The 27,800-nt window shown below is 44.0% G+C and overlaps 1 protein-coding gene across 1 annotated transcript in view; it reads left to right on the top strand.

Moving 5' to 3' along the window:
• The first annotated feature begins 327 nt into the window (after nucleotides 1-327).
• FGF18 (fibroblast growth factor 18) overlaps nucleotides 328-27,800 on the top strand; it is a 147,186-nt gene continuing 119,713 nt past the window's right edge. Inside the window, exons 1-2 of the mRNA XM_060786296.2 lie at nucleotides 328-649; nucleotides 859-895. Coding sequence (XP_060642279.1) covers nucleotides 615-649; nucleotides 859-895 — 72 coding nt within the window. The 5' untranslated portion in view covers nucleotides 328-614. The remainder of the gene's footprint in view (nucleotides 650-858; nucleotides 896-27,800) is intronic.

Below are 27,800 nucleotides of genomic sequence, written 5' to 3'. Positions count from 1 at the left end.
GAGAGAGAGACTGAGAGAAGGACCCGCTTGGAAGGAACCTTTGCTGCTGCAGTGCCGCGTCTCCTCTGAGCAGAGAATAGGCTTGAAGGGGGGAGAAGGGAAGGAGGAGAAGGAGGAGGAGGGGGCTGTTGTGGCCGATGATGGGAAGTTCCTGACCATCCAGCAGCAGCAGCAGCACTAGCAGCACCTTCTCCTCCTCCTCCTCCTCCTCCTCTGCCCAGAGACAGACAGAGAGACAGACAGAGAGAGCGAGGCACACAGGAGGAGGAGGAGGAGGAGGAGGGGGGGGGGGGAAGAGAGAGAGAGAGAGAAGGGGGGGGAGGAAGAGGCGAGCTGATGTCTAAGGGAGTCACTCGGAGGAGGCAAGGCAGGCAGGCACCGCTCAACTTCTCCGCCTTGGCTGCTGCGGCTCGGCGCCACGACGCGGGATCGCCCCGGAGCAGACGAAGCTGCCAGGCTTGGGCACTCCTCCTCCTCTTCTTCTTCCTCCCCTTTTTCTTCTTCATCCTCGTCATGGCCAAGCTGCGGTCGGGGAACTGACTCCGTTGACCGGGAGCCACTTGACCGCCGCCGCCGCCGCCCCCTCCTTCGCCTCCTTCCTTCCTTCCTTCGCGATGTATTACTCGTTGCTCTCCGCCTGCACTTGCTTGTAAGTGGGAGACAGCACCGAGGGGGTGGGTGGGTAGGTTTGGGACAGAAGTGTCACTGAGGTTGGGTTTTTTAAGGCGGGGGGAGGCGGTTGTCTGGTCTTTCCCCCTCAGAAGGAGAGAAGCCAACCCAACCAAAGCAAAGTGAACTTGAGCGAGTTCCTTCTCACTTTCTGACCTCTCTTCTCTCTTTCTTCTCCTTCCTCCCCAGGTGTTTACACCTCCTGCTGCTGTGCCTCCAGGTACAGGTAAGGGACTTTCATCCGATTCCTCCCCCGCCCTCCCTTGACCCCGAGCTGGGCGGATTTGGGGGGGAGAAAGGAGATGGCAACTTGGCATTGCCCTGGAGGGCTTCCCACGAGGGACAAGCGGGAGGAGGGATGGCTGGGGAGATGGGATTGCACTTGCCGCGGAAGAGACACACGCAGGGCCTTTCCACACAGACATAGCAAGGCAGACAATCCCACATTTTCTCCTGTGAACTGGGATATATGGCGGTGTGGACTCAGATCTTGTGGGATTTTTCTGTCTTGATATTCTGGGTTATAGGGCTGCGTGGAAGGGCCCTGAGAGAGAGAAATGGGCATCTCGGCTCTTTGGCCACTTCCACCCAAGCCCCCCTTGAAGGAAAGTGCGGACTTGCTCCCTCCTCTCTCTCTCAGGACCCTCTCCTGCCTTCCACGCCACGACCCTTCTCCCCAAGCCCACTCGGAGAGGGCTGCTCTCCCACTCGGAGCGTCCCAGTTGGTAGAGGCGTGGGTTAAGGAACGGGTGGCGTGGTCTTGGGTGGAGGAGCGGATCACATTATTTTCCATGACTTGGAACTTTTCTCTCTTTTGGAAGGGAGGGAGGGATGGATGTATTGTGGGGGGGGGGGGGGAGTGGCGCCGACTCGGGACTCGTGTCCATTCCCACGTGCGTCGGGAGAGCGGGCCCTTTGGCAGAGCAGGTGCGGCGGCCTCGGCGGTGTACGGAGGGGTCCGACGAGCCCCGTGTTCCCTTCCCCTCCCCCTTTTTTTGTTTTGGCGAGTGGGCGTGCGTGTACGTCTGGCCCACTTGGTTTTTTGGTGTGGGCCGGCTTCCCACCGGCTTTTGGTTGGGAGACCTTGGGCTTTCCTGCCAGGATGTGTCCGGCCGCCGCTTGGAAAAGAGTGTCAGTCAGTCAATCAATCCTCCTCCTCTTCCTCCTCCTCTTCTTCTCCTCCTGCACTTCTTTGCCTCTTTTTCTTCTCCCTTCATATCTTCTTCATCGTTTTCCTCGCTTCCACCTCCTCCTCTTGTTCTTCTTCCTCTTCCCCCCTCCCCCCCTTCTTGCTACCCTTCATCTCCTTCCTCCTCCTCCTGCCATTCTCCTTCTTCCTCTTCCTCCTCTCGCTGCACTTCTTTATCTCCTCCTTTTCCCTTTTCCCTTCAACACTCTTGTTCTTCTTCCTCTTCCCCTCCTCCGCCTCTTTCCCTCCTCTCCTCCGCTTCTTGTTCCTCCTCCTAATCTTGTTCCTCTTCTTCCCTTCATCTTCCCCCTCTTCCCCTTCTTCTTCCCCTTCCTCCTCTTTCTCTTCTTCCTTTCCTCTTCCCCTTTTCCTCTACTTCCCTCTCCTCCACCTCTTTCACTTCCTCTTCTTGTTCCTCTTCTTTTCCCCCCTCCCCTTCCTCCTTCTCTTGTTCTGCTTCTTCCCCTTCCTCTTTTTCTTCTTCCTCTTCCCCTCCTCCTCCTCTTGTTCCTCTTCCCCTTCTTCTTCCTCTTCTTCCTTTTCTTCTTCCTATTCCCCTTCCCCTCCTAATCTCTCCTTCTCTTCTTGTTTCTTTCCCCCTTCTTCTTCCTCTCCTCTTCTTTCTCCTCCTCCTCTTGTTCCTCTTCCCCTTCTTCCTCTTCTTTCTTTTCTTCTTCCCCTTCCCCTCCTCATTCTCCTTCTCCTCTTGTTTCTTTCCCCCTTCTTCTTCCTCTCCTCTTCTTTCTCCTCCTCCTCTTGTTCCTCTTCCCCTTCTTCTTCCTGTTCCTCCTCCTCTTGTTCCTCTTCCCTTCCTCTTCCTTTTCTTTCTTTTCTTCTTCCTCTTCCCTTTCCCCTCCACATTCTCCTTCTCCTCTTGTTTCTTTCCCCCTTCTTCTTCCTCTCCTCTTCTTTCTCCTCCTCCTCTTGTTCCTCTTCCCCTTCGTCTTCTTCTTCCTATTTCCCCCTCCTCTTTCTCCTTCCTCCTCTTGTTCCTCTTCCCCTTCTTCTTCCTCTCCTCCTCTCCCCCTCCTCTTGTCCCCCTTTCCCCTTTTCCTCTTCTTCTTCCTCTTCTTCCTCTCCTCTTCTTTCTCCTTTTCCTCCTTCTCCTCTTCCCCGTCTTCTTGCCCTTCCTCCTCCTCTTCTTCTTCTTCTTCCTCTCCTCCTCTTCCCTTTTCCCTCCTCCTGCTCTTCCTCCCTTTCGGCAGCGCCTGCCTCTCCTCCCTCCCGGAATGCACCTGTTTGCCAGCGTTGCTGTTGCGGTTCTTGCACGTCGGGCAGGAACGGATCCTGTACAAACGGATTAAAGCCTCTGAAACCGGAGCCGCGCCGCAAGCCAGACTCTCCCCAACCGCCCCTCCCTCCCTCCTTCCCTTGAAAGGATCCAGTAGGAAAAAACAACAAGGAGCGGGGACTCAGGGAAAGAAGGGAGAGCGAGAGATGGAGAGAAAGAGAGAGAGAGAGAGAGAGGGAAAGAGAGAGGGAAAGAAAGCCAGGCCGCGCACTCCCTCCGACTCTTCAGCTGTAAATTACTCTGCGGTTGGAAGGAAAAGGCCAGGAGGAGGAGGAGGAAAAGGAAAAGGAGAGCCCTACTTTCCCTTATTTTGGGGGAGAGGGTGGGGATTTCTGTTTTCCCCCACTCCTCACCTTTATCCCAAACCCCTTCTCCTATCCCCTTGGTTGTTTTTAGGGAATGAGGGGAGAAAAAAAGCACTTTTTGGCCTCTTGCCTGTAAAGCACTTGCTAAAATCTGATCTCTTACTTTCAAGCAGCAGCCTTGAAAAAAAAAAACTGGGGACGTTGTTGGCCTTTGTACAGTTGGAACTCTCCGTCTTTCCAAAGTAATAAAAGAAGGAAGAAGAAGCAGGAGAGAGAAAGAGAGAGAGAGGATACTTTCTGTACTCCTCTACTATTAGAACCATACTTTCCTTTAGTGCTGATTATGCAACATTTTGCAGCCAGGAGATCTGACAGCAGGGTTGGCTAGTCTGCAGGGCAGGAGGAGCCAGGCCTCCCCCTCTTCTCTCCTCCTCGCCAGGCTTCCTCAGATTGGAGCCTCACTCCCAGGCTCCACGGGATTCAACCACTCAGACTGGGGATGATGGGACTTCAGAGTCATTCACACCCTAGAACCACAGTCATACATTGGGGGCCCTTCCACACTGCCCTATATCCCAGAATATCAAGGCAGAAAATCACACAATATCTGCTTTGAGCTGGGTACTGTTGTAATGTATTTCTCAAAACACAAAGTTTCAAAACTTGGCATTATACTAAATGTACTTTGACCAGTAGCTGGCTACATGGCGGCCTTGTGTTGCTATAAGAAGGTCCTCCATTGTGTATGTGGCAGGGCTCAGGCTGCACTGCAGTAGGTGGTCTGTGGTTTGCTCTTCTCCACACTCGCATGTCATGGACTCCACTTGGTGGCCCCATTTCTTAACATTGACTCTTCCTCTGCTGGTGAAGTCTGTTCAGGGCCTTCCAAGTTGCCCAATCTTCTGTGTGCCCAGGAGGGGGTCTCTCATTTGGTATCAGCCATGGATTGAGGTTCTGTGTTTTAGCCTGCCACTTTTGGACTCTTGCTTGCTGAGGTGTACCTGCGACTATTTCTATAGATCTTAGAAAACTATTTCTTGATTTAAGACATCGGCGTGGTGGCTGATATCCTAACAGAGGATGGGCTGGAGACAGGCCCGTAGCCAGGATTTTGATTGGGGGAGGGGGCTGAGTTTGAGTGAAAGAGGGTCTACCCTAGCAAACCTTTTGTATCATTACCCCAATCCCCTCATGCATATGGGATATATTGAGCATGGTGGTCAGATCATGATATGAATAAACGTAACAGTTTAAATAATGTACCAGTAAGGCCTTTTCACAGACCACCATGAGAATTTTTTTGGGGGGAGATGAAGCCCCTCAAGCCCCCCCCCCCCCAACTACATGTCTGCCTTGGTGCTTTCATTCATTATTAGCTGCTACTTCCCCGGGGGATGTTAGGTGGTGCACTGGGTTTGAATCAGGTTATCTGAGTCCACACTGCCATATATTCCAGTTCAAAGCATACCTGTCCAAACGTATCTCCTTCTACGTCCCACCTCAAAGTTTAAGATCTTCTGGGAAGGCCTTGCTCCCGGCCCCACCTCTGTCTCAAACACGCTTGGTGGGGACGAGGGACAAGGCCTTCTTCGTGGTGGCCCCCCCGCCTGTGGAATTCACTCTCCGGGGAAATTGGGTCATTGTCATCCCTCCTCACCTTTAGAAAGAAGGTAAAAACATGGATGTGGGACCAGGCTTTTGGGAAATTAGGCAGAAAGGACAATTTGACAATGTTGACAATGGCTTGGAAATGGATTGTGGATATCCCACAGTGGTTCTCAACCTGGGGTCCCCAGATGTTTTTGGCCTACAACTCCCAGAAATCCCAGCCAGTTTACCAGCTGTTAGGATTTCTGGGAGTTGAAGGCCAAAAACATCTGGGGACCCCAGGTTGAGAACCATGGATCACAGAACTTGGCTAGATAATGGCCACCAGACTGGTAATAGTTTAGTAGATCGCAAGTATATTGTTTTAATATTTTTAACTATTATAATTATTGGTTGTTTGTATTTTATTATGTGGCATTGAATTGTTGCCAACTGGAAGCCACCCTGAGTCCGCCCAAGGGAGTTGAGAAGGGCGGGGTACAAATGTTAGAAATAAATAAAATAAATAAAGCAGAAAATGTGGGGTTTTATTTAGCTGTGTAGAAGAGGATAGAGTTGGGAGAGACTGCTAGGGCCATTCAGTGCAACCCTCTGCCATACAGGGACACACCACCAAAGACAATCCCATCAGATGCAGTCCACTCTGATTTCATGTTTCCCCACTTCTTTTGGAATACACTATGCAACAGAATTTTTGTTCCTGGGTGATAAATGTCATTTCCCCATTGGTTCTGTCATAAAAACATAGAGAAACTTTATTCAACTGCCAAAACTTTGTTTTTTTGTAATGAATATCTCAACCAATTCAACATAATTTGACGCAGCCACAAAAACTAATTTTCTGGATCAGAACCATAACTTTCAAAGTAAGGACAGCACAATTAAACAGGAAATATATGCTGTTGAAGGCTTTCATGGCCGGAATCACTGGGTTGCTGTGAGTTTTCCAGGTTGTATGGACATGTTCTAGAAATATTCTCTCTTGATGTTTTGCCCACATCTATGGCAGCCATCCTTAGAGGTTGTTAGGTCTGTTATAAACTAGGCAAGTGGGGTTTATATATCTGTAGAATATCCAGAGTGGGAAAAAGAACTCTTGTCTGCTTGAGGCAAGTGTGAATGTTGCAATTGTCCAGCTTGATTAGCATTGAATGGCCTTGCAGCTTCAAAGCCTGGCTGCTTCCTGCCTGGGGGAATCCTTGGTTGGGAGGTGTTAGCTGGCCCTGATTGTTTCTTGTGTGGAATTCCTGTTTTTTGAGTGTTGCTCTTTATTTACTGACCTGATTTTAGACTTTTTAAAAATACTGGTAGCCAGATAGTATTGGAGAACACAGGAATGCTGGACCACTCTAGCAACAACTATGTCAGACTACACAGAGAAGCCATTGAAATCCACAAGCATGTGGACAATTTGAACAGAAAGGAGGAAACCATGAAAATGAACAAAATCTGGCTACCTGTATTTAAAAAACCCTCTAAAATCAGGACAGTAAATAAAGAACAACACTCAGGGGAATTCCAGACAGGAAACAATCAGGGCCACCTAACCCCTCCCAACAAAGGATCCCCCCAGCTGCTTCCTGGTTTTACTCCAGGAAGCAGCTAGGCTTTGAAGCTGCAATGCTATTCAGTGCTAATCAAGGTGGCCAGTTGCAATATTCACACCTGCCTAAAGCAGACAAGAGTTCTTTCTCCCACCCTGGACATTCCACAGATATATATTTTTTATTTTGTGTCAAAAGCATTGCATAAATTAATATAAAACCGACAAAAACAGAAGGAGCGCAGGAGGCTAAATATCTTTTGACCAAAAACGGGCAACAGCAATGGCATTGTCTGTAGCCTCCTTCCCCACCTCACAGATATACAAACCCCACTTGCCTAGTTTCCAACAAACCTCACAACCTCTGAGGATGCCTGCCATAGATGTGGGTGAAACGTCAGGAGAAAATGCTTCCAGAGCATGGCCATACAGCTCGGAAAACTCACAGCAACCCAAACATATTTTGCTGCAATATAGTGATACCAATTGGACTGGGTAGACATATATTGAATTACGCTGCCCTATACAATCCTAGAGGTAAGTGCTATTGCTTTCAGGATGGTACAAAGAGATAGGGAGAGAGGGGACTGAAATGGGGGGAGATTGACTTCCTGATTGGCCCATGAGGCATTCATCTAAACCATTTAGAATAGGACTGTGCTATCAGGTTTAGTCTGATGAGAAAAGGAGGTCTGAGGAGTAAAGCCAAGGGATGGGGGGGGGGGGTGTTTAAGTCAGTCACTCAATCAATCAATCAATCAATCAATAAGATTACTGATATGTGAGAAATTGTTTGTTCCCATTCTTCTAGTTTGCTGGCAAATCTTTGAACTGGAGCCCCACCATTATGGGTCTTATTCCAAACCCAAACATTGATGGGTCACACCCAGGGACCCTCAAACCCATGCACACAGTCCTAATAGGAAGACGAAAAGGTGCAATCCCTGGAAGTTTGTATTGGCCACTTTGCACAGTGGGGCCTGAATAGAGGGAGAGGGGAGGATTAGAGGATGTTGATTTTAATGATTGGTTTGGGTAGGAGTTAGCCTTTGGTGACCTGACATTAATTTTAAGCATCCTTTAGGCTCACTATTTATTCAGGGTGAAGGAAACGTTGTTTTTTTTTGCTTCCGAGGCCTGTGTGCTGTATTGGCACAGAAGGTCTGTGAACCCATTGATTGGATTCGGTTCTCGGAGCCTCTTCCCACCAAAACGGTAATGATCAGGATAGCAAAGGTAAATAATAATAACTTGGAGAATTTTTGCCCGCAGATTGCATGTTACGTGGTGGTTTGTTGGCTGGAAGCTAAACTTAATTTTCCAGCAAGTTAGAGTTTTGGCATCCGTCGGTCGATTCAATGTTTATCATGGCTGGGATTATTTCAGTTTTAACTCATGGATCACCCTCCCTATTTTGACTAAATATCTGAAAGGAACAAATTACAGTAAGCGGCGTCTGCTGGGAATTCTTTTCCTCTGCACAGCCACATTGAAACGAATGGAAAATGAGTACAAATGCAATGGATTGGGCCCAGTGATTGCTGACTACATTTGAAAGAATAATAATGGAGAAACTTAGTTATGATTTATATTTAGAACATAACTAGGAGAATGTCGAGGGAGTCTGATATGCCCAGGTCCGAATGCGAATTTCCATGGATGAGTGGTGATTTAAATCCTGTACTCCCAAAGTCCTAGTCCATTGCGCAAACCACTATGCCACACAGTGGCTCGTGGTTACCTTCAATTCTGTTATTTATAAAGTGGAATTTTTATTTACTAGCTGTCCCATGCCACGCATCGCTGTGGCCCAGTCTGGTGATCTGGAAAATAAAGTAATGAGAAAGTGTTGGTTTCTAATATATGTAATTTCTTTACGCTTGTGGGTAAACAGTATTTCTTGTTGTTTCTTTGTCAGTGTTGATGTGGAGATTGTCTGGTTTGCCTACTCTGGAACATGCAACATATAATTGTCCTTCTTTAGGGGTCCCTTTCATATCTAGGATACTATATCTGTCATATACATGTGTGTGTGTATGTGTGTATGAATCATATCTATCTATCTATATCTATGGCTGGATGGCTCTTTGTCAGGAGGGCTTTGATTATGTTTCCTTGTCCTGGTGAAGGGAGTTGGACTGGATGGCCTTAAGGTAGCATTTCTTAACCTGAGGGTCGGGACCCCTGGGTGGGTCATAAGGGGGTGTCAGAAGGGTCGCCAAAGACCACCAAAAAACACAGTATTTTCTTTTAGTCCTGGGGTTCTGTGTGGGAAGTTTGGCGCAATACTATTGTTGGTGAGGTTCAGAATGCTCTTTGATTATAGATGAACTATAAATTCCAGAAACTACAACTCCCAAATGTCAAGGATTATTTCCCCCAAAATCCATCTGTGTTCATATTTGGGCATATGGAATATTCATGCCAACTTTGGTCTAGATCATTGTTTGAGTCCACGGTGCTCTCTGGATGTAGGCAAACCATAACTTCAAAACTAAAGGTCACTACCCACCAAACCCTTCTACTGTTTTCTGCTGGTTATGGGAGTCCTTTGTGCCAAGTTTGGTCCAATTCCATTGCTGGTAGAGTTGAGAATGCTCTTTGATTGCAGTTTAACTATAAATCCCAGCAACTACAACTCCCAAATGACAAAATCTTTTTTTTTTTTAGTGATGGTCACTCCTTGGGTTAGTAGGTGTCTTGTGACCAAATTTGTCCAGCGGACTTTGAGTTATGACATCAGTCAAAATGAACAGAGCAGAGATTGTGTCAGAAGCAAATTGATAATGTCGTTATAATGCATTAAAAAACCCCACAAACAAAGTTAAACACTTGGCATTGTACTAAATGTCCTTTGACCAGAAGCTGGCCACTTGGAGTGCCTCTGGTGTTGCTGTGAGAAGGTCCTCCATTGTGCATGTGGCATGGCTCAGGCTGCATTGTAATAGGCAGTCTATGGTTTGCTCTTGTCTGCACTTGCATATCGTGGACTTCACTTTGTAGTCCCATTTCTTAAGGTTGGCTCTGCATCTCATGGTGCCAAAGCACAGTCTGTTCAGTGCCTTCCAAGTTCTATGTGCCCAGGAGGGAGTTTTTCATCCGGTATCAGCCACTGATTGAGGTTCTGGGTTTTAACCTGCCACTTTTGGATTCTTGCTTGCCGAAGTGTTCCTGCAAGTATCTCTGTAGATCTTAGGAAGCTGTTTCTTGAGTTAAGGCATTGGCATGTTGGCTGATATCTGAACAGATGATGGGCTGGAGATGTCAATGTAAAGCAGTAGGATGGAGCATCCCTCATTCCCTGCACCAAACCAAACACACCTGATATCTCCTGAGTTTGGAGGCTAAGCTGAGAGTGACCTAGTTATTACTTGTATAGAAGACCTCCAGGGTTCATCCGGGAGGATTGGGAACAATTATTTAGGGCTGCTGATTAGAGTTGAAAATACTGAGTTAGGTGGACCTTTGGTCCGACTCGATATAAAACAGTATCTTATATTTCCATATTCCTGTCCCAAGAATCACACAAGCCAAGGCATGAAGGCAATGTCTGGCAGCTAGTAGAGGATGGTTTTTTTTCATGTTAAGAGCGACTTGAGAAACTGCAAGTTGCTTCGGGTGTGAGAGAATTGGACGTCTGCAAGGACATTGCTCAGGAAATACCCAGATGTTTTACTATCATATGGGAGGCTTCTCTCATATCTCCACATGGGAAGCTGGAGCTGACAGACAGGAGCTCATCCTGCTCCTTGGATTTGAACCGCCGACCAGTCCTGCAGGCACAAGGCTTTAATCCATTGCACCACCAGGCACTCCTAGTAGATTATGGTGTCAACTGTGATGACAACAGCATTGTACGAAATGGTACTCTGAATTGTTTCAAGGTCAGTTAGAGGGAAACATGACTAGCACCTATGGATCTCAGACTGAAGGTTTTAAGAAAGGAGTGAGGGCAAAAGTGATGCTTATGAATATTAATTTTGGGGGCACAGCTGAGAGCCAGCATGAGCCAACCTGATGTCCAATAGATGTGTTGGTCTGTAGTTTCTATCACCTGCACCTGGGCATGATGGCCATTGCAAACCAGCAGTAGGGAACCAGGGTCTCCTTTACACACAGGTATAGTGCTATGATTCCACTTTAATTCCCTATCATGAGGAATTCTGGGATGATGAGTTGAGAGAGGAGCATTAAGGATCTCAACCTTATGATCAAGCTATAACCTCCAGAATTTCATAGGATGCAACCATGGCTTTTAAAGTGGAATTATAGTACTATAGTGGTGCAGTATGCAAAACCCCAGTTGGGGACAAAGAGTATTAGGTTAGGATTGCAAAAATTTAGGTTAAAAATCCCCTTCTAGTCATCAAACTCCTTGGCTGGTCGCCATCTCTTACTTAAGCACCTCCACAGTATTATTGTGAGTCTCACGTGAATGTGTTGGGGAAGAAGTGTTGGGCGTATGCAACTGAGTTTTGTGGTATGATAGGAAGGGCAATAACAACAACAACAACAACAATAACAACAACTTGGTATGACCATACCAGGTGACAGTCGCATTGAGAAGAAACAACAGGAAAAACTCAACTGTTATCAGGACTTCAAAATCGAACTGCAAAGGCTCTGGCATAAACCAGTACAGGTGGTCCCAGTGGTCATCGGCACACTGGGTGCCGTGCCAAAAGATCTCAGCCGGCATTTGGAAACAATAAACACTGACAAAATCACAATCTGTCAGCTGCAAAAAGCCACCTTACTTGGATCTGCGCGCATCATTCGAAAATACATCACACAGTCCTGGACACTTGGGAAGTGTTTGACTTGTGATTTTGTGATACAAAATCCAGCATATAGATCTCATTTGCTGTGACATACTGTGTTTTTGTGTCAGTAAAATAATAATAACTTTATTTATACCCTGCCACCATCTCCCAGAAGGACTTGGGGCGGCTTACAGTGCCCTAAACACATACAATTACATCACATATTAAACAATGACAACATCAGTTGAGATAAAAACAAGACATTGCACAAAGTCAAATTTAAAAATGAACAAAACACAATACAAAGGAGAGAAAGAGGAATGAATGAACATTAGGCATGCGTTTCTGCAGTGCCTAGTGTTCTCCTCCGAGGTTGTGATAGAGGTTGCAGGTAGACAGAGAAGATAGAGAAGATGACCTCACAACCCCTGAAAATGCCTGCAATAAATGTGGGTGAAATGTCAGGAGAGAATGCTTCTGAAACATGGCCATACAGCCTGGAAACCTCACAGCAACCTAGTCATTCCAGCCATGAAAGCTGTTGACAACACAAAGACACATGAGTTTAGAAGTCCTCTCTAGAAGTAGATTTGCTTGCTGCAGGATGGTACTGAGCATATGAATGTATCCTTCCCCATTTCCTCCCATGCATTTTGGTTTATCAGTCCTAGAACACATTAGCAAGATCTGTTTGCTTAGTTTTCTCGGGTGCAGACTTGACTTGACATGCCTCTAGACCTGAAATTAAATATTTTGTCATTGGGGATAGGCATGTGCCACACATTTATGCCTTGGTGCCATTCTCTCATTTAGAAAATCCACAGTGTTCCTCATGTTAGTTGGAAGCATCGACATGCTTGAATCAGGGGGGAGCAGGCAGACTTGCAAGACCTCTTTCTCTTATATATCAGTTGTGCTGCATAGGGATGCACTGTAGCAGTGCCCATCTGCCAACACAAGAGGCATTGTGGGTGGGATTCGGTCCCTCCTTGAAGCCCCATCTGTGTCTCCGAACTCTACACGGGAGGATCAGGCAATCCTCTGGAGCAGATTTACTGAGGAGGGGGTGAGTTGGGGGTGTTGGATGGAACGTATCCCATATTTGTTCTTTGGCATATTGCACTCCTGAATTGGGACTGCAAAGTTCGATGGTTCGATGGGGGACTGTATTCTGTTTCTGTTGGCTGAAACTCCTCTGACATCAGGTGATCTAACCATAAAATCACAGTTCTAGTGCCAAAAGCTTTGATGATTTGTTGGGCTGGGGAAAATTAAGTGTCTGGACTCTCTTCCAGACATCTCCTTGTTTCATTTTTGTTTTTTGAATCACTCGATTTTTTTCTCCCTCCCATCAGTCTCATGCGAACTTTTGAATTCAGTGCCAGATCCCTAGAAATGTCCTTTGGGGGGTGCATTTGAGAATGAACAGTACTACTTCACTTGGCAGTGGTTAGGTCTCAGCTGGAGCATGGCGTTTGGTTTTGGTCACCACATTTTATGAAGGCTATGGAAATGCTCAAGGAAGGCTCAGAGGCCAGGAGAAACACAAAGGCTCCAGAAGGCAAGATGTACACTGGAAAATCGTATGTTTTAGAGGAGTCAAGGAGAAAGCAATAGCTCAATTTTCAGGCTGACTAGGCTGTTAAAGAGACAATAAAAGAACGTACAATACAGGGCGAACAAACTTGGAACTTCCATTCTTTTCTGTGCATTTATAAAAGGTAAAGGTTTCACCTTGACATTTATTTATTTATCGTGTCAGGAGCAAACCAAACAGTTGTATTGCATTTTAAACAAACAAACAAAAAAAAACACACAAAGTTTGCAAGCTTGGTAGTTGATTAAATGTCCTTTGACCAGTAGCTGGCCACTTGGAGTGCTTCTGGTGTTACTATAAGAAGGTCCTCCATTGTGCATGTAGCAGGGCTCAGGTTGCATTGCAGCAGATGGTCTGTAGTTTGCTCTTCTAGTTGTATCCAACTCTGGGGAGTAGTACTAATCTCCATTTCTAAGAGCCAGCATTGTCCGTAGACACCTCCGAGGTCATGTGGCCGAAATGATGCCTATTGATCTATTAACATTTTGTATTGTTGAAGGCTTTCATGGCTGGAATCACTGGGTTGTTGTAGGTTTTTCGGGCTATATGGCATATGTTCAAGAAGCATTCTCTCCTGACGTTTCACCTGCACCTATGGCAAGCATCCTCAGAGGTTGTGAGGATGCTCTGAGGATGCTTGCCATAGATGCAGGCGAAACATCATCTATTCCGCCTTGGTTAGACTACACCTGGAATATTGTGTCCAATTCTGGGCACCATATTTGAAGAGAGATATTGACAAGCTGGAATGTGCCCAGAGGAGGGCGACTAAAATGATCAAGGGTCCGGAGAACAAGCCCTATGAACAGCGGCTTAAAGAGCTGGGCATGTTTAGCCTGCAGAGGAGAAGGCTGAGTCTCTCACACCAGAAGTGACTTGCAGTTTCTCAAGTCGCTCCTGACACGACAAAAAAAAAAAAAAAAAAAACTTCCTGCCAGAGCAGTATCTATTGATCTACTCACACTTGTATGTTTTCAAACTGATCATTTTCAAAAAATGATCAGGGGTCTGGAGAACAAGCCCTATGAGGAGCAGCTTAAGGAGCTGGGCATGTTTAGCCTGAAGAAGAGAAGGATGAGAGGAGATATGATAGCCATGTATAAATATATGAGAGGAAGTCATAGGGAGGAGGGAGCAAGCTTGTTCTCTGCTTCCCTGAAGACTAGGACAAGGAACAATGGCTTCAAACTACAAGAAAGGAGATTCCATCTGAACACGAGGAAGAACTTCCTGACTGTGAGAGCCGTTCAGCAGTGGAACTCTCTGCCCCAGAGTGTGGTGGAGGCTCCTTCTTTGGAAGCTTTTAAACAGAGGCTGGATGGCCATCTGTCAGGGGTGCTCTGAAGGCAATATTCCTGCTTCTTGGCAGGGGGTTGGGCTGGATGACCCATGAGGTCTCTTCCAATTCTATGATTCTATGATTCTAGAGAATGCTTCTAGAACATGGCATATAGTCCAAAAAACCTACAACAACCTATTAACATTTTGCATGTTTTCGAACTGTTAGGTTGGCAGGAGCTGGGGCTAACAGCAGAAGTTCACCCTGCTCCCTTCAGTCAGCAAGCTCAGCTGTTTAACCCACTGTGCCACTGGTGGCTCTGTACATTTATAAGCAGGGGCAATTCCACACTTTTCTGGTCTGTGAGAGAGTCTTGAATAATAAATTTGCATGAGGAATGGCGACAGTGGCACCCTTCATATCACACAATTGCAGCACTATCATTTCACTTGAACTTCCATGGCTGCATCCTATGATATCTTAGGGTTGTAGTTTGGTGAGGTGCTACTGGAGCTATCTGTCAGAAACTTTTATATGTAGCACCATAAATGATAAATCCCCAGTTTCAATAACATGGACCCATGGCAATTATAGTGGAGTAATAGCACTGTAACTCTGTAGTGTGAAGAGTGGAACGATTATGAATGCTATGCAAACTTGGAGGAAATCTTTTGATGATATTTTTGAAGCTGGATATTCTCATGGATGAATCTATGGAAAAGGTTAGCCTAAGAAAATACTGTCTTCCACCTGAGATGCTTACTTACTTACTTTGACTTACTTAGGTGCTCCCTCATTGGCCGAGTAGGATAGTCTTCCAGGATCAGTATTCTTGTGGGTCCGTACACCTGAGATGGTCCAGGTCTTGTTTACTTACCTGTGTAGTGGCAGATGGGCTACTCTGAACATACATTGCAGTTCTTGCAAAGCTCAAGTGTGTAATTTGGGATGTTCACAGAAAGAGTAATGAAAACTATGATTGCTGAGCTCGCCAACTTGAAGGCTTGGTCTATCAGAACAGCTGCATGCTGGACTGAGTGAAGAGGAGGAGCAAGCAAAAATCAGCTTATGTTCCTGCATCCATTGGGATTTCTTCATATGGAGATGGACCAAAAAAAAAGGTCATATTCTGTAAAATTATTCCAAGAATGAATATTTTCAAGAGTGAAGTGTTGTTTTCAGAGATACTCTGTGATTGCTCTGGTGGTTTGGTCAAACTCCATTTGCTTTCTTGCTTAATCTATTAATTGTGGATATGGGTGAAGTGTGTGAAGGATCATCTACATTAGAGGGAAGCAATGCATAGCTTGCCAGATGTTCTTGGACTTCAGATCCCATCAGCTCTGCTCTGCTGGTTGATTATTGCTATTGAGCAAATGTATCCAACCACATCAAGTGTGAGCAAAACTTGCCCCTTTCGACTTTAGGTAAACTTTCGGCTTGGAGATGTTTCTTGCTTTTGCTGGAGATATTCCTAGTCTGTGAATGTAAGAGAAGAACCTTGCATTTTGTATTTTTATTACAATGATTTGTGGTTTTTGTATGTATCAGGAGCAACTTGAACAAGTCGCTTTGAGTGTGAGAGAATTGGCCGTCTTCAAGGACGTTGCCCAGGGGAAGCCCAGATGTTTTACCATCCTGTGGGAGGCTTCTCTCATGTCTCTGCATGTGAAGCTGGAGCTGACAGACAGGAGCTTACCCCACTCCCCAGATTTGAACTGCTGACCTTTTGGTCAGCAGTCCTACCAGCAGAAGGGACTGTGGCGCAGCTGGCTGGGAGTCATCTGCATCAAGATCACTACTGACCAGAAGGTCATTTTGAAGCCAGCCCGGGTTGGAGTGAGTGCCTGACCAATTTGTGTAGCTTGCTGTTGACCTTTGCAGCCCAAAAGACAGTTGCATCTGTCAAGTAGGAAATTTAGGAACTGCCTATGCGGGGAGGCTAATTTAACTAATTTACGATGCCATAAAAATCTCAAGCAAGCCTGCAAAGAATGAGGAAGTACTTCATCAGTGTCACAAATGGACGGTGAAGCAACAGCTTCCCAAGTGGCCAGAATACCATCATGAAAAGTTAAATTGCCTCTGTGTCCGTCTATATATGTTGTGTGCCTATGGCATTGATGTTTGCCATGTATATGTACATTGTAATCCACTGTGAGTCCCCTGCGGGGTGATAAGGGCAGAATATAAATACTGTAAATAAATAAATAAATAAATAAATAAATAAATAAATAAATAAATAAATAAATAAGGGTTTAACTCATTGTGCCACCGGGGGCACCTATATTTGTGTTAATTGTGTAGAAGAGTTCATTGCCTGGCTCTCACAAAAAATACTGAGCTAGGCTTTTGATTCAGGGAAACGTTTCAACTGTATGAAGCGTGGAAGGGGATTTGATCTTGACCAGTTCCTTTTTCCTTTCCTTAGGAGATAGCTCAGTGAAGCTAGTTAGCTCTCACATGTCCTTTGAAAAGCTGCTCTGGAAGGTTGGAGCAGAATAATGGAGGAGACAATGCTGAGAAGTTGGGAGGACTCACCATTGTTTTCTCCCTATCCCACCTCAACCAGTGGAATGTGTTCTGAATCTAAATGAAACTCCGCTCATGAGAGATGCCCACCAGCAAAATAAGAAAAAGAAAAAAAAACCCCTTAGAAACATACTGATCAGTAGTATTTTAAAAAATGAAGTGTCCATGTAAATGTGACATAAGCTGAAATCGTCTCTGGAAAGAATTGGCAGATGCATTGTTCAGTTAAGTTGTTAAAGACCTGGATATTCCCAATCCCTTGGAGATTCAGACACACATGTAAAATGTTAAGTTTCAAGTTCAGCAGGAGACCAGACAAGTTATCTGGTTCAGATATTATGTACCGATGGAGAAACACGCCCACGCCAATTTGGATCGCACGTGGCTTCTGGATCCCTAGAGCCCTTGATTCCTCTAACATACCATTGGGTATGTGTGCATGATTTTTTTTCTTTTCAAATAATATTTTGAACTTTGTTTCAGATACAAAAAGAAAAGTAGGGAGTAAGATGACCAAATCCAGGAGTCTAGGCTACATTTGTAATATTTTTATGTCATAATTATCTGTCTCTATTGTACAATCACAGCCAATTCAGGCTAAGTTTGCTTAGAACTATCTAGGCTTGTGTCTAGGCTTTCTAAAAAATCTGCATGGATTTTTTTTAAATAAAGAGGGACATATTTGGTCACTAAAGCTTCTATCTTCTGCCTGGTGGTACAGTCCAGAATTAAATGACTCCATCTCACAGAGAACTAGACCAAAGTGAAACATCTGGAATGAGGTTTTTGCACTACAAGCCTACAGACAGCAATAAATCTATCTCTGTTGTTCCTGCTGCCAACTTCTTGCACTTTATGACCCCCGTTCCCATTATGAATAATTCCTCTGCAGTCACTTGCTCTGTGTGGGGCATCACTTTGTCCATCTTTACAAGGTACCTCCAAAGAGACGGTTCATGCTCTTTTGAATGGCATGCTTTTGCTGCAGTGAACGCAGAATGGACCCTGTCACATTATACTATTACAGTGCTGTTATTCCACAATAAGAGTGGTCTCTATTCTTATTTTTCTACTAGCCATCCCCTGCCAGATGTTGCTCTGGCCCAGTCTGTGTATATGTGTTTTGCGTGTGCATATATGTATGTATGTGTATGTATATATTTGTTTATATATGTGTGTGTTTGCATGTGTGTGTGTGTGTGGATGAATATATGTGTGTATATATTTGTGTATTTGTGTGCTTATATGTGTACATGCATATTGTGTATATGTGTGTGCTTGTCTATATTCATATTTGTGTGTATATATGTATGTATGTGGATATGTACAGAGGCAGCCCTAGGTAATTTCCAATGGTAAGCAAACAGTATTTTGGTGCCCCCGCCAAACCAATCACTGATATATATTTTCTGTTCATCGTGGGAGTTCTGTGTGCCATATTTGGTTCAATTCCATCATTGGTGGAGTTCAGAAGGCTCTTTGATTGTAGGTGAACTATACATCTCAGTAACTACAACTCACATATGTCAAGGTCTGTTTTCCCTCAAGAGCGCCTCAAGAGCGCCCCTGGGCAAAATCAACTATACTGCAAATGCTTACTTTGCGTAATGGGTTGATCCGCCCCTGGGTATGTATATGTGTGTGCATGTGTATATGTGTGTATGTATATGTAGGTGTGTATATGTGTATATTCGTGTGTGTTTGTGCATATATATACATGTGTGTGTATGAATGTGTGCATGTGCACATGTATATGAGTGTATGTGTATATGGATATATGGTGTATTTTTGGAGTTTTTAAGTCTGTTCTGCTGGGGTTTTGTGTGTGCGCCTGTTTATGGGTGATGGACACTCATTGGACTGTATTGTGTCCAAATTTGGTGTCAATTCGTCCAGTGGTTTTTGAGTTCTGCTAATCCCACAAATGAACATTACATTTTTATTTATATAGATTTGAAGAAAGTTCAAAATATTATTTGAAAAAAAAACCCCCCACATGAACACATGAATACCCAGTGATATCTTACGGGGACATACAATAGATCTTATCACATTACATTGAAGCCCCCAGTAGTGCAATGGGTTAAACCCTTGTGCCGGTAGGACTGCTGACCGAAATGTTCTGCGGCATTCTAGAGTTTGTAATTTAGTAATGCCTAAGAGCTTTCTTGCTGGGTATTTAGATTGGACTCCCTAAACTAAAAATTCTGTACAATGTTGTCAAGTGGAATAATCACACTTTAAGGTGTAGTGTGATAGCACCCATAGAACATGAGCCTCCAGTACTATCAAAAGCTGGCAAACGTGAATTCAGATTGTCTGAATAAATTTGTTTTGAAAGGATTAGATTGAGGTAAGGGTGATTATGTTGTAAGGAATGCAAGGGCAACCTAGAAAAGAGCCCAGCGATGGGGACAGGGTAAGGAACCTTTCAACGTAATATCTAGGCAGCAAGTGTGGGTGGGAATGAAGGTTCATCCTTTTGAAATCTGTTTGTAATTTCACTCGTTCAGTTTCAATTGCCTAGTAAGACCACATGAATCATGTAACACAACACTTGCTATTATTAGAACCTTTCAAGGGAAATAAAGGCTAAATTGAACAGCAGAAGGTATTTTTACATTTGACACAATCATATATGGGATTGAGCTTAAGGGACCATGGGTCTGCCTGACTCAGTAAAAAGCATCTCCCTGCGTTCTTAAGGTGCCTTCATAACATGCTTGAAAACAAAAGTAAAGAAGTTTCACAAAATCTTCTTTTGCAGTCAAGAGCTGTACTGTAGGTTACAACAGGAATGAACAGTGAGGTGTTTCATTACAGGAGGAGATAAAGAGAAAATTCAGCGTTACACTGCAGCGCTTAGGGAAGTCATGGGTTTGCACAACATTCCCAGCATCTTCTATCCATCATGTAAGATTTAAAAAGCTGCAGTTTCCTCTTCGTAGGTTTCACAGCTCTGACTCTAGAGTGTTCAATATGGATCCTCCACTTTTACTTGGGACAGATTTTGAATATCAAAACAAAATCATTAAGAGAACACTTTAAGTCAATGGTTCTCAACCTGGGTCCCCATATGTTTTTGCCTACAACACCCAGAAATCCCAGCCAGTTAACTAGCTACTAGGATTTCTGGAAGTTGAAGGCCAAAAACATCTGGAGACCCCAGGTTGAGAATTACTGTAAGGCATCTTAGAGATCTGCTTGAGGGCTAGTATGGTGTAGTTGCTTGTCATCCAACCCATTGGATGACCTTGGACAAGTCACATTCTCTCAGTCTTAGAGGAGTCCAGTGATAAACTCTGTCTGAACAGATCTGGCAATATATATATATAAAATACTCTGTGAAAAAAATTGTCTTAGGGCTGCCATAAATTGAAAACTCCTTGAAGTTACATTACAACAATAACAACAACAACAACAACAACAACACTTTATTACTATTAAATACAAAATGTCAGATTTTAAGACAATGAGCAAAAACACAGAGGCACATAACATATTATTTAACATGTCAAAAGCAAATTGAAAATACAGTAATAATGTGTTAAAAAAACAAAGTTAAACACTTGGCATGGTACTCAATGTCCTTTGACCAGAAGCTGGCTACTTGGAGTGCCTCTGGTGTTGCTATGAGAAGGTCCTCCATTGTGCATGTGGCACAGCTCAGACTGCATTATAGTAAGTGGTCTATGGTTTGCTCTTCTCCACACTCATATGTTGTGCACTCCACTTTGTAGCCCCATTTCTTAAGTTTGGCTCTGCATCTCGTGGTGCCCAGAGTGTAGCCTTTTTCAGTGCCTTCCAAGTTGCTGAGTCTTCTGTATGCCCAGGAAGGGGGGGGGGGGTTGTGTCTCTGTTTTGGTATCAGCCACTGGTTGAGGTTCTGGGTTTTAACCTGCCACTTTTGGACTCTTGCTTGCTGAGGTGTTCCTGCGAGTATCTCTGTAGATCTTAGAAAGCTATTTCTTTATTTATTCAATTGCTGCAAACTAGTTCAAAGTGCAAAAGTTGTGCATACTCAATTAATTCAGCAGTAGTGAGAGAAAAAGAGGGGTGAAATCTTGCTCTTCCACGAGGGTTCAGGCAAAAGTAAACTGTTGCAGTCTCTTCTAGTTTATGCAATCTTCAGTGTCAATACTTTTAGGCATATTGAGTACACTCGTGTGTTGCTTGGCCATATGTAATGGTTTTCATATGTGAAATGGTGGTGGGCATGAGAACCAAAGTGGCATAGTGGTTTGAGATTCTAGGGTTGCAGGTTTGATTCTCCTCCTCCATAGAAACCCACTGGGTGACCTTAGGCAAGTCATATGCTCTCAGCTCCAGAAAAACCTGTGATAGGCTGACCTTTGGGTCACCAGAAGTCAGAAATGACTTGAAGGCATGCAACATCAAGTGATGGAGAGAGCAACCTCATTGCCATTATTGAAATAGGCTTCAATTGCCCATCTCATTAACTTCTGAACATGGACAAGACAAAGCAGGGTATTGTATCCTTTGTCTAAGAATCAAATTGAAATCAATATATATAGATCAATTAAATATGGAGAAACATGCAGTGCCATTGTATCTATGCCTAGCTAGAGGTAAGCCCGTACTTTCCAACACTTCATAGATGAAGACTGGGACATCAGAGTGTGGTCAAGATAGCAAAAGTTATTGATGAGGGAGAACACACAAATTAGGAGAGGCTGCTTTTGCCTGAGCCCACAGTAGTGGTTCCCAACCTTTTTTGTTGTTGACCAGGGACCACTTTGACCATGGACTACTTTCCAACATTAGTACCAAAAAGGTACAGATCAGTTTTTGGTCAACTTTAGATTCGGTTTGGTTATTTGGGATGCTGATTCAGAAAATTGTATTGGATAGACCACATCAGCTCTAGATTCTGATATAGAACGTGTGCGATCCATTAGCCGCCATCTGCTCACCCAGATAAAACAATGTTAAATCAGCCTTGGCACTATAAGAAGGTTTTGCGAGACCAGTTGCTCTAATTGCAATGGTATAGTAATGGTGATAATGTGGACAATATTTTTGTTCTTGCAGACTACTGGTGGTCCATGGACCACAGGTTGGGAACCACTGGCCTACAGGGTCCCAACCTCTCTTTTTGTACTTTAAATTCAGTTTTCAGCAATGGAAATAAGTTGGAGATGAAGAAGGGAAGCAAGAGAAGAAAAAACTGAGATATTTTAAACGCAACTAAAAAAAATGGAAAGACAGATGCTTTAGTAGCGCTGTCCATTTCAGATGGGGAAAGCTGGAGGATATGCAGCTTATAGAATCATAGAATCATAGAATCAAAGAGTTGGAAGAGACCTCATGGGCCATCCAGTCCAACCCCCTGCCAAGAAGCAGGAATATTGCATTCAAATCACCCCTGACAGATGGCCATCCAGCCTCTGCTTAAAAGCTTCCAAAGAAGGAGCCTCCACCACACTCCGGGGCAGAGAGTTCCACTGCTGAACAGCTCTCACAGTCAGGAAGTTCTTCCTAATGTTCAGATGGAATCTCCTCTCTTGTAGTTTGAAGCCATTGTTCCGCGTCCTAGCCTCCAAGGAAGCAGAAAACAAGCTTGCTCCCTCCTCCCTGTGGCTTCCTCTCACATATTTATACATGGCTATCATATACATGGCTATCAGCTTGGTTAATTTCTTTCAATGGGACTTGTTCCCAGGTAAGCCTCTATTTAATTGTAGGCCATTAAAATGCTGAATCAGCAAAACAGAAAAGACCAAAGCTATATTCTGGAATATTTTCTATTTTTAAGACTGTTGAGCCTTGGATATAATGAGTTAAGCATGATAAAGGAGAAAGCTCAAGTGATCATAACTGTGTTTAATTGGTTGCTATCAATAAGAGATGGATGCAAATTCAGACTTGCATCTAGTTTTTCCCCACTGCTTTTGATATTAAGCATACGTGGTTTAATTTAGATCACCCAAGAAAGCTTCTGGATTTGGAAATCCTTAGAAGTTTAAAGTTTTAATGACTGGGTATTTAATAAGCCCATCTTGCATAACAAATAATATCCAAGGATGACTACTGTGTCTCCCTTTCTTTTCAGTATTGAAAACTTCAGCAGGTTCAAAATGCTGGGGTAGAATGCTAAGTTGAGCTGGCTCGCTGACTATCCATTCATTTCTGGGCACAATTCAAGGTGCTGGGGATTACCTATAAAGTTTAGCTCCAAACTGTGTAAAAAATGGTTTCTCCCTTGCTCATGTGCCTTTGTTTTTGACTTATGGCAACCATAAGGTGATCCTATCTCATGGTGTTTTATTCACAGGGGTTTTTCCTTTGCCTTCCTCCAAGGCTGAGAGTGTGTGACTTGCCCAAGGTCACCCAGTACGTTTTCATGGCTGAGTGGGAATTCAAACCCTGGACTTTAGAGCTGTAGTCTAATGCTCAAACCACTATACCAGATTTTACGATCCTTGGCAACATGCTTTCTCTTGACCTCACTAGCATCACAGACTCATTCAAACCTTCAGATATTGTGGACTTCAGTGTTCAGCAGTCTTAGCCATCATAGCTGCAGCTGCAGCTTAACATCTTAGTGATAGCATCATTCCCACTTGGGGGAATGGTTTGCAATGAGAAAATGTTATGTGTAATTTAATATATGCTCTACCTTCTGGTCAAGAAAGGAGCTTTGGGTTGTTGCTGCTGTTGTGTGTCTTCAGGTTTTTCTGACTTATGGTGTTCCTAAGGGTTTATGGGATTTTTGAAGAGTATGTGGCTTGTTCAAGGACACCCAGTGACTTTCTATGGCTGAATGCAGCTTCGAACATGTTCTCCAGAGCCATAGTCCAACACTCAGACCACTACCCACACTGATTCATGAACTCAAGGTAGCTAACAAAAATAAAATAGAGATTAAAACTAGATTGAAATTAAAATATAGCACAAAACCAGACGAATAAAAAAACCAACCCCAAACCACAACTGTAAGACACAATAGCTAACACTGAACAAGTTAGACCTCCCTTTGGAAGCAGACCAGATTACATGCCTGTGTAATTACCTGGCAGTGTAACTGCCTAAATAAAATTTTCCTTCTCCTGTTTCAGTCCTATGGCTGTGATCCAGGTTAATCCTCCATGACTGTTGTTTAGAAAAAGGCAGTGGCTTGTTCAGCCTCACAGCTAGTTGAGTCTTAAGACTCAGAGCTTTAATTTCCCCTTCTTCATTTGAACAGTTGGTCTTAATGGTCATAGGATGGTAAATTCTTGTCAAAGACCAGGAGAGAGAACTGATTGATTCCTCCCATGGCCGATGGCAAAATAATCTTATTCTACATGTTTATTTATTTATTTATTTATTTATTTACATGTTGTTGCTTCACACCTCCCCATAGTTCATAATCTTTGGCTAGCACCGCAAAGAACACAGCAGGAGCTAAGAGGTCAACTTTGCCCTTTTTCTTTATACAGCTCTACTGTCCTATGAGAAAATTAATTTCTGATTGTCTGGAAGGAATCCCGTTGGCGCAATGGATTGAACACTTGTGCTAGCAGGACTGCTGACCGAAAGGTCGGCGGTTCAAATCTGGGGAGCAGAGTGAGCTCCCATCTGTCATCTTCAGCTTCTCATGTGGGGACATTAGAGAAGTCTCCCACAGGATGGTAAACATCCAGACATCCCCTGGGCCTTGCAGACGGCCAAATCTCTCATACCAAAAGTGATTTTCAGTTTCTCCTGACATTCTCATTCTCAGTTACTCCTGACATGAAAAAAAATGTCTGGAAACCTCTGGAATGGTGTCCTTTACAATGTAAGGAGCGTCCATTTAGTGGCAGCTAGTTGTGACTCCATGTCAGTGGGACAGTGAATCTATCCCAAGGTTCAGCAAGAGTTTAAAGGAGCTATCCAAAGTGCTGAACCCTAACTTCCTAAAGGCTTGGCATTGTAAACAGCCTTTTACATTTGGACTAAAATCCAGAGCAGATTACAACTGCCCTTCACTGCCACTGTTGAGAGAGGGAATTACAGGTGCCTTGAACACTTCCAGCTGCCTGTTGCAGGTAGAAAGTTGTTTGGTGGTATTTCCCAGCAATGCAGATTTGTTCTCTGTGCTCAAGCAATGACAGATTCCCTTCCCAATATTCAGTGGATGGTTCCCATCTCTTCTTTCTGTTTCCTCAATTCCAAACTGTATAAAAGTACCATATCCCTCTCTCACTTTGCTTCCCAAAGTTTGGAATGGTAGATGTGGGGTGCTGATTCAGAAAATTGCATTGGATAGTCCACATCAACTTTAGTTTCTGATACAGAACATATGCCATCCAGTAGTCGCCATCTGCTTGACCACAGAAAACCATTTTAAATAATTTAGAAGTGATGTGATTTATCCAATGCAATTTTTTGAATCAGCACCCCAAATAACCCCAGGAACAGGTTTAAAATGAAGACACCAAGGTGCCCCCACTTCCAGGAGCCACATGGAATGGCTTTGTTCAGGGGAAGGGAGGAGAAGGAGAAGCAGCAGTCTAGAGGCTTGTTGTTGCATCTTTCATGGGGAGTCAGCCTCTTCCCTCCAGACATCCCAGTTGCCTCAGCACTATAAGAGGGTTTTGTGAGACCAGTCACTCTAGCTACAACAGTGTAGTAATGGTGAGGCCACAGACCATATTTTAGTTTTTGGGGACCACTGGTGGTCCATGGACCATAGGTTGGGAACCAGTGATCTAGAGGAAATGGACAGGCAATAACATTTTAAACCCTTTAACACAAGTAAAGTACCTTCTGTTGATATCTCGCCTGTCTCTATCCTGTGTGAGGCCGACTGCTCCTTTCTTAGGGACACTTATTACAGGAATTTGCATCAATTCATTGGTTTGTCTTAACATGACTAGACCAACTTGATTCAATGGGACTAGCAATATAATTATACCTTGACATTCCTTGCAACTCATGACTTCCATGTTGTTCTCCTGCCACTCATTGTGTCCCAGCATTGAATGTTTGCTGTGTATACGCTGTGCTCCGCCTTGAGTCTCCTTCGGGGTGAGAAGGGCAGAATATAAACGTTTAAATAAATAATAAATAATTTCAAGGGAATTAAATACCACAGAAGCTACAGAAGCATTTTAGAGGCAAAGTTAAAGATATGATATAGTCACCAAATCTGGCTTTTCTAGAAAGTACATATTTTAAATGCAAAACTTTGAACCAATTTTAGGACCACTCAATTGTTTAAGAACAGAAGATATCACATTGTCATTGTGATTTTTTTAAAAAAATCTTGTCAAAGTTTATAAATCTGATGAAGTAGACTCTACTTCAGTAAGGTTCATGCCATGATAAATTCGCCTTGGAGGTGCCACACTGCTCTTGGTTTTGGATTGCTTTGTTGATTTTTTTAAAAGCTGCAACAAGAGATGACTCCAGGAAATGTTTCTGTGAATAAATGGGTCAAATATAGTTGTGAAAAATGATGAAACATCAGCAAAAAAGATTCTGGAACAGTCCTTTCTTGCTGCATAGGAAGTTGTCCTAGGAGCATGACAACAGAAACTGTGCATGTTCGCGTTGATCACCACAAATAAATCTTCATTAACTGTAACATATCTAATTCTACAGAAATTTCTTCTTGGGATAGGAAGGCTCAGACTCTGTTTTCAAAGAGCTCTATACTTAATATGAATTGAATAAGTCTAAAAGTCACCCTATTTATTTTATTCCTCCCTCCTCCAAAGTTGTCCACTCATTGTCTTTTATTTTTCCTGTCTGGTTCTTCACTTGTTGATTGAAGTTAATTAACTTCATATTCTTATGAATGAGCACTTTAGAGCTGTTCCTCGTGAAATAGTCAAAAGAGGTGCTGGACGCTTGCTGAGGACTGTTTTGAACGTGGGAAAAATAAAAGTATAGCTCACATAATAGAAGAAAAAGTGGGATTTGCTTCTGGCATCCTGAAAATGGGGAGCCCCCTTCCTGAACAAGGACGAAAAGTATGCAGCCCCCTTCCCTGACCCCCCACCTTCACCCAGACTCTGATCACTGGAAGGAACTCTCACAAAGAAAAATACTCAGACCATGACAGCCTAAGCCGGGCCCTTCCTCTTTCCTTTTATGTGCCTCTCCATCCTAAGGTGATGCCATTGAATGCCAATAAGGAAGTGGTTTGGCAGCCCCAGACAGTCTGCAGTTTCTTTAGATATCCGATCTCCTCCCGCATTCATTGAGAGGGAGACCCAGTCAGGTAGGCCGGTAGCCGGGCGGCATTTGCGTTGCACCTGGTCCGCCAGGAACCATGACAATGTTTATCAGGCGTGTGTTTACAGTGGAACAAATGAGCCCACAATAGGGCTTTGTAGCTGCCGCAAATCGGCAGTGTGAAGTCTCAGATTGGGTTTAGTGGAGTGCAGCGCAACACAAGTCCAACCTGAAAGCAGGGATTGCCGGCCTTTAAGCTTGCCAGGCCTTTAAAGAACAAGGGTGAAAGGAGCGTGGCGGCAGTGGAGGTGGCGCAGGGGCCGGGGGTGTATGTCCAAGGCTGCACAGCAACTACAAAGCAAAGCTGGAGGAGTCAGACTAGCTAGATTTGAGATGACCTGCTTCTTCTTCACATCCTGAATGCACAGCATGTTATTGGTAATGCTTTTAAAGCATAGAAAGTTGACATTCACCAGAAGAATTTATCTAAAACCATGCCTGTTGGTAGGTGTAAACTTAATGTAGATTATCTTCCAGAACCAGCCCAGCCCACTTGTCTATTTCATTACTTTCCCTCATTACTTGCTGGAAGGTTTCAGCAGTTTTAGTTCAACTCCCTCCCCCCGCACCCCAATCCTCCAAACTTTGAGTAGCATTGTGTGCCAATTGAAAGCATACTATACATTTTCCCCAAACAGATAACATAGCTTTGTACACACCTATAGTATCTTCTGCTTATTTGATAGTAATTTTGAACGCCATCACATTAAATTGACTGAATATCTGATATTCCTTTTGTAGCGAATGTTACTGAAGCTGTACCAGTGTTTCAATGTTGTTTTTAACATTACTGGGTG

This window comes from Anolis sagrei, chromosome 1 (assembly GCF_037176765.1).
Source record: "Anolis sagrei isolate rAnoSag1 chromosome 1, rAnoSag1.mat, whole genome shotgun sequence".
Classification (NCBI taxonomy): Eukaryota; Metazoa; Chordata; class Lepidosauria; order Squamata; family Dactyloidae; genus Anolis; species Anolis sagrei.
This window is presented reverse-complemented; position numbering and strand designations above follow the sequence as displayed.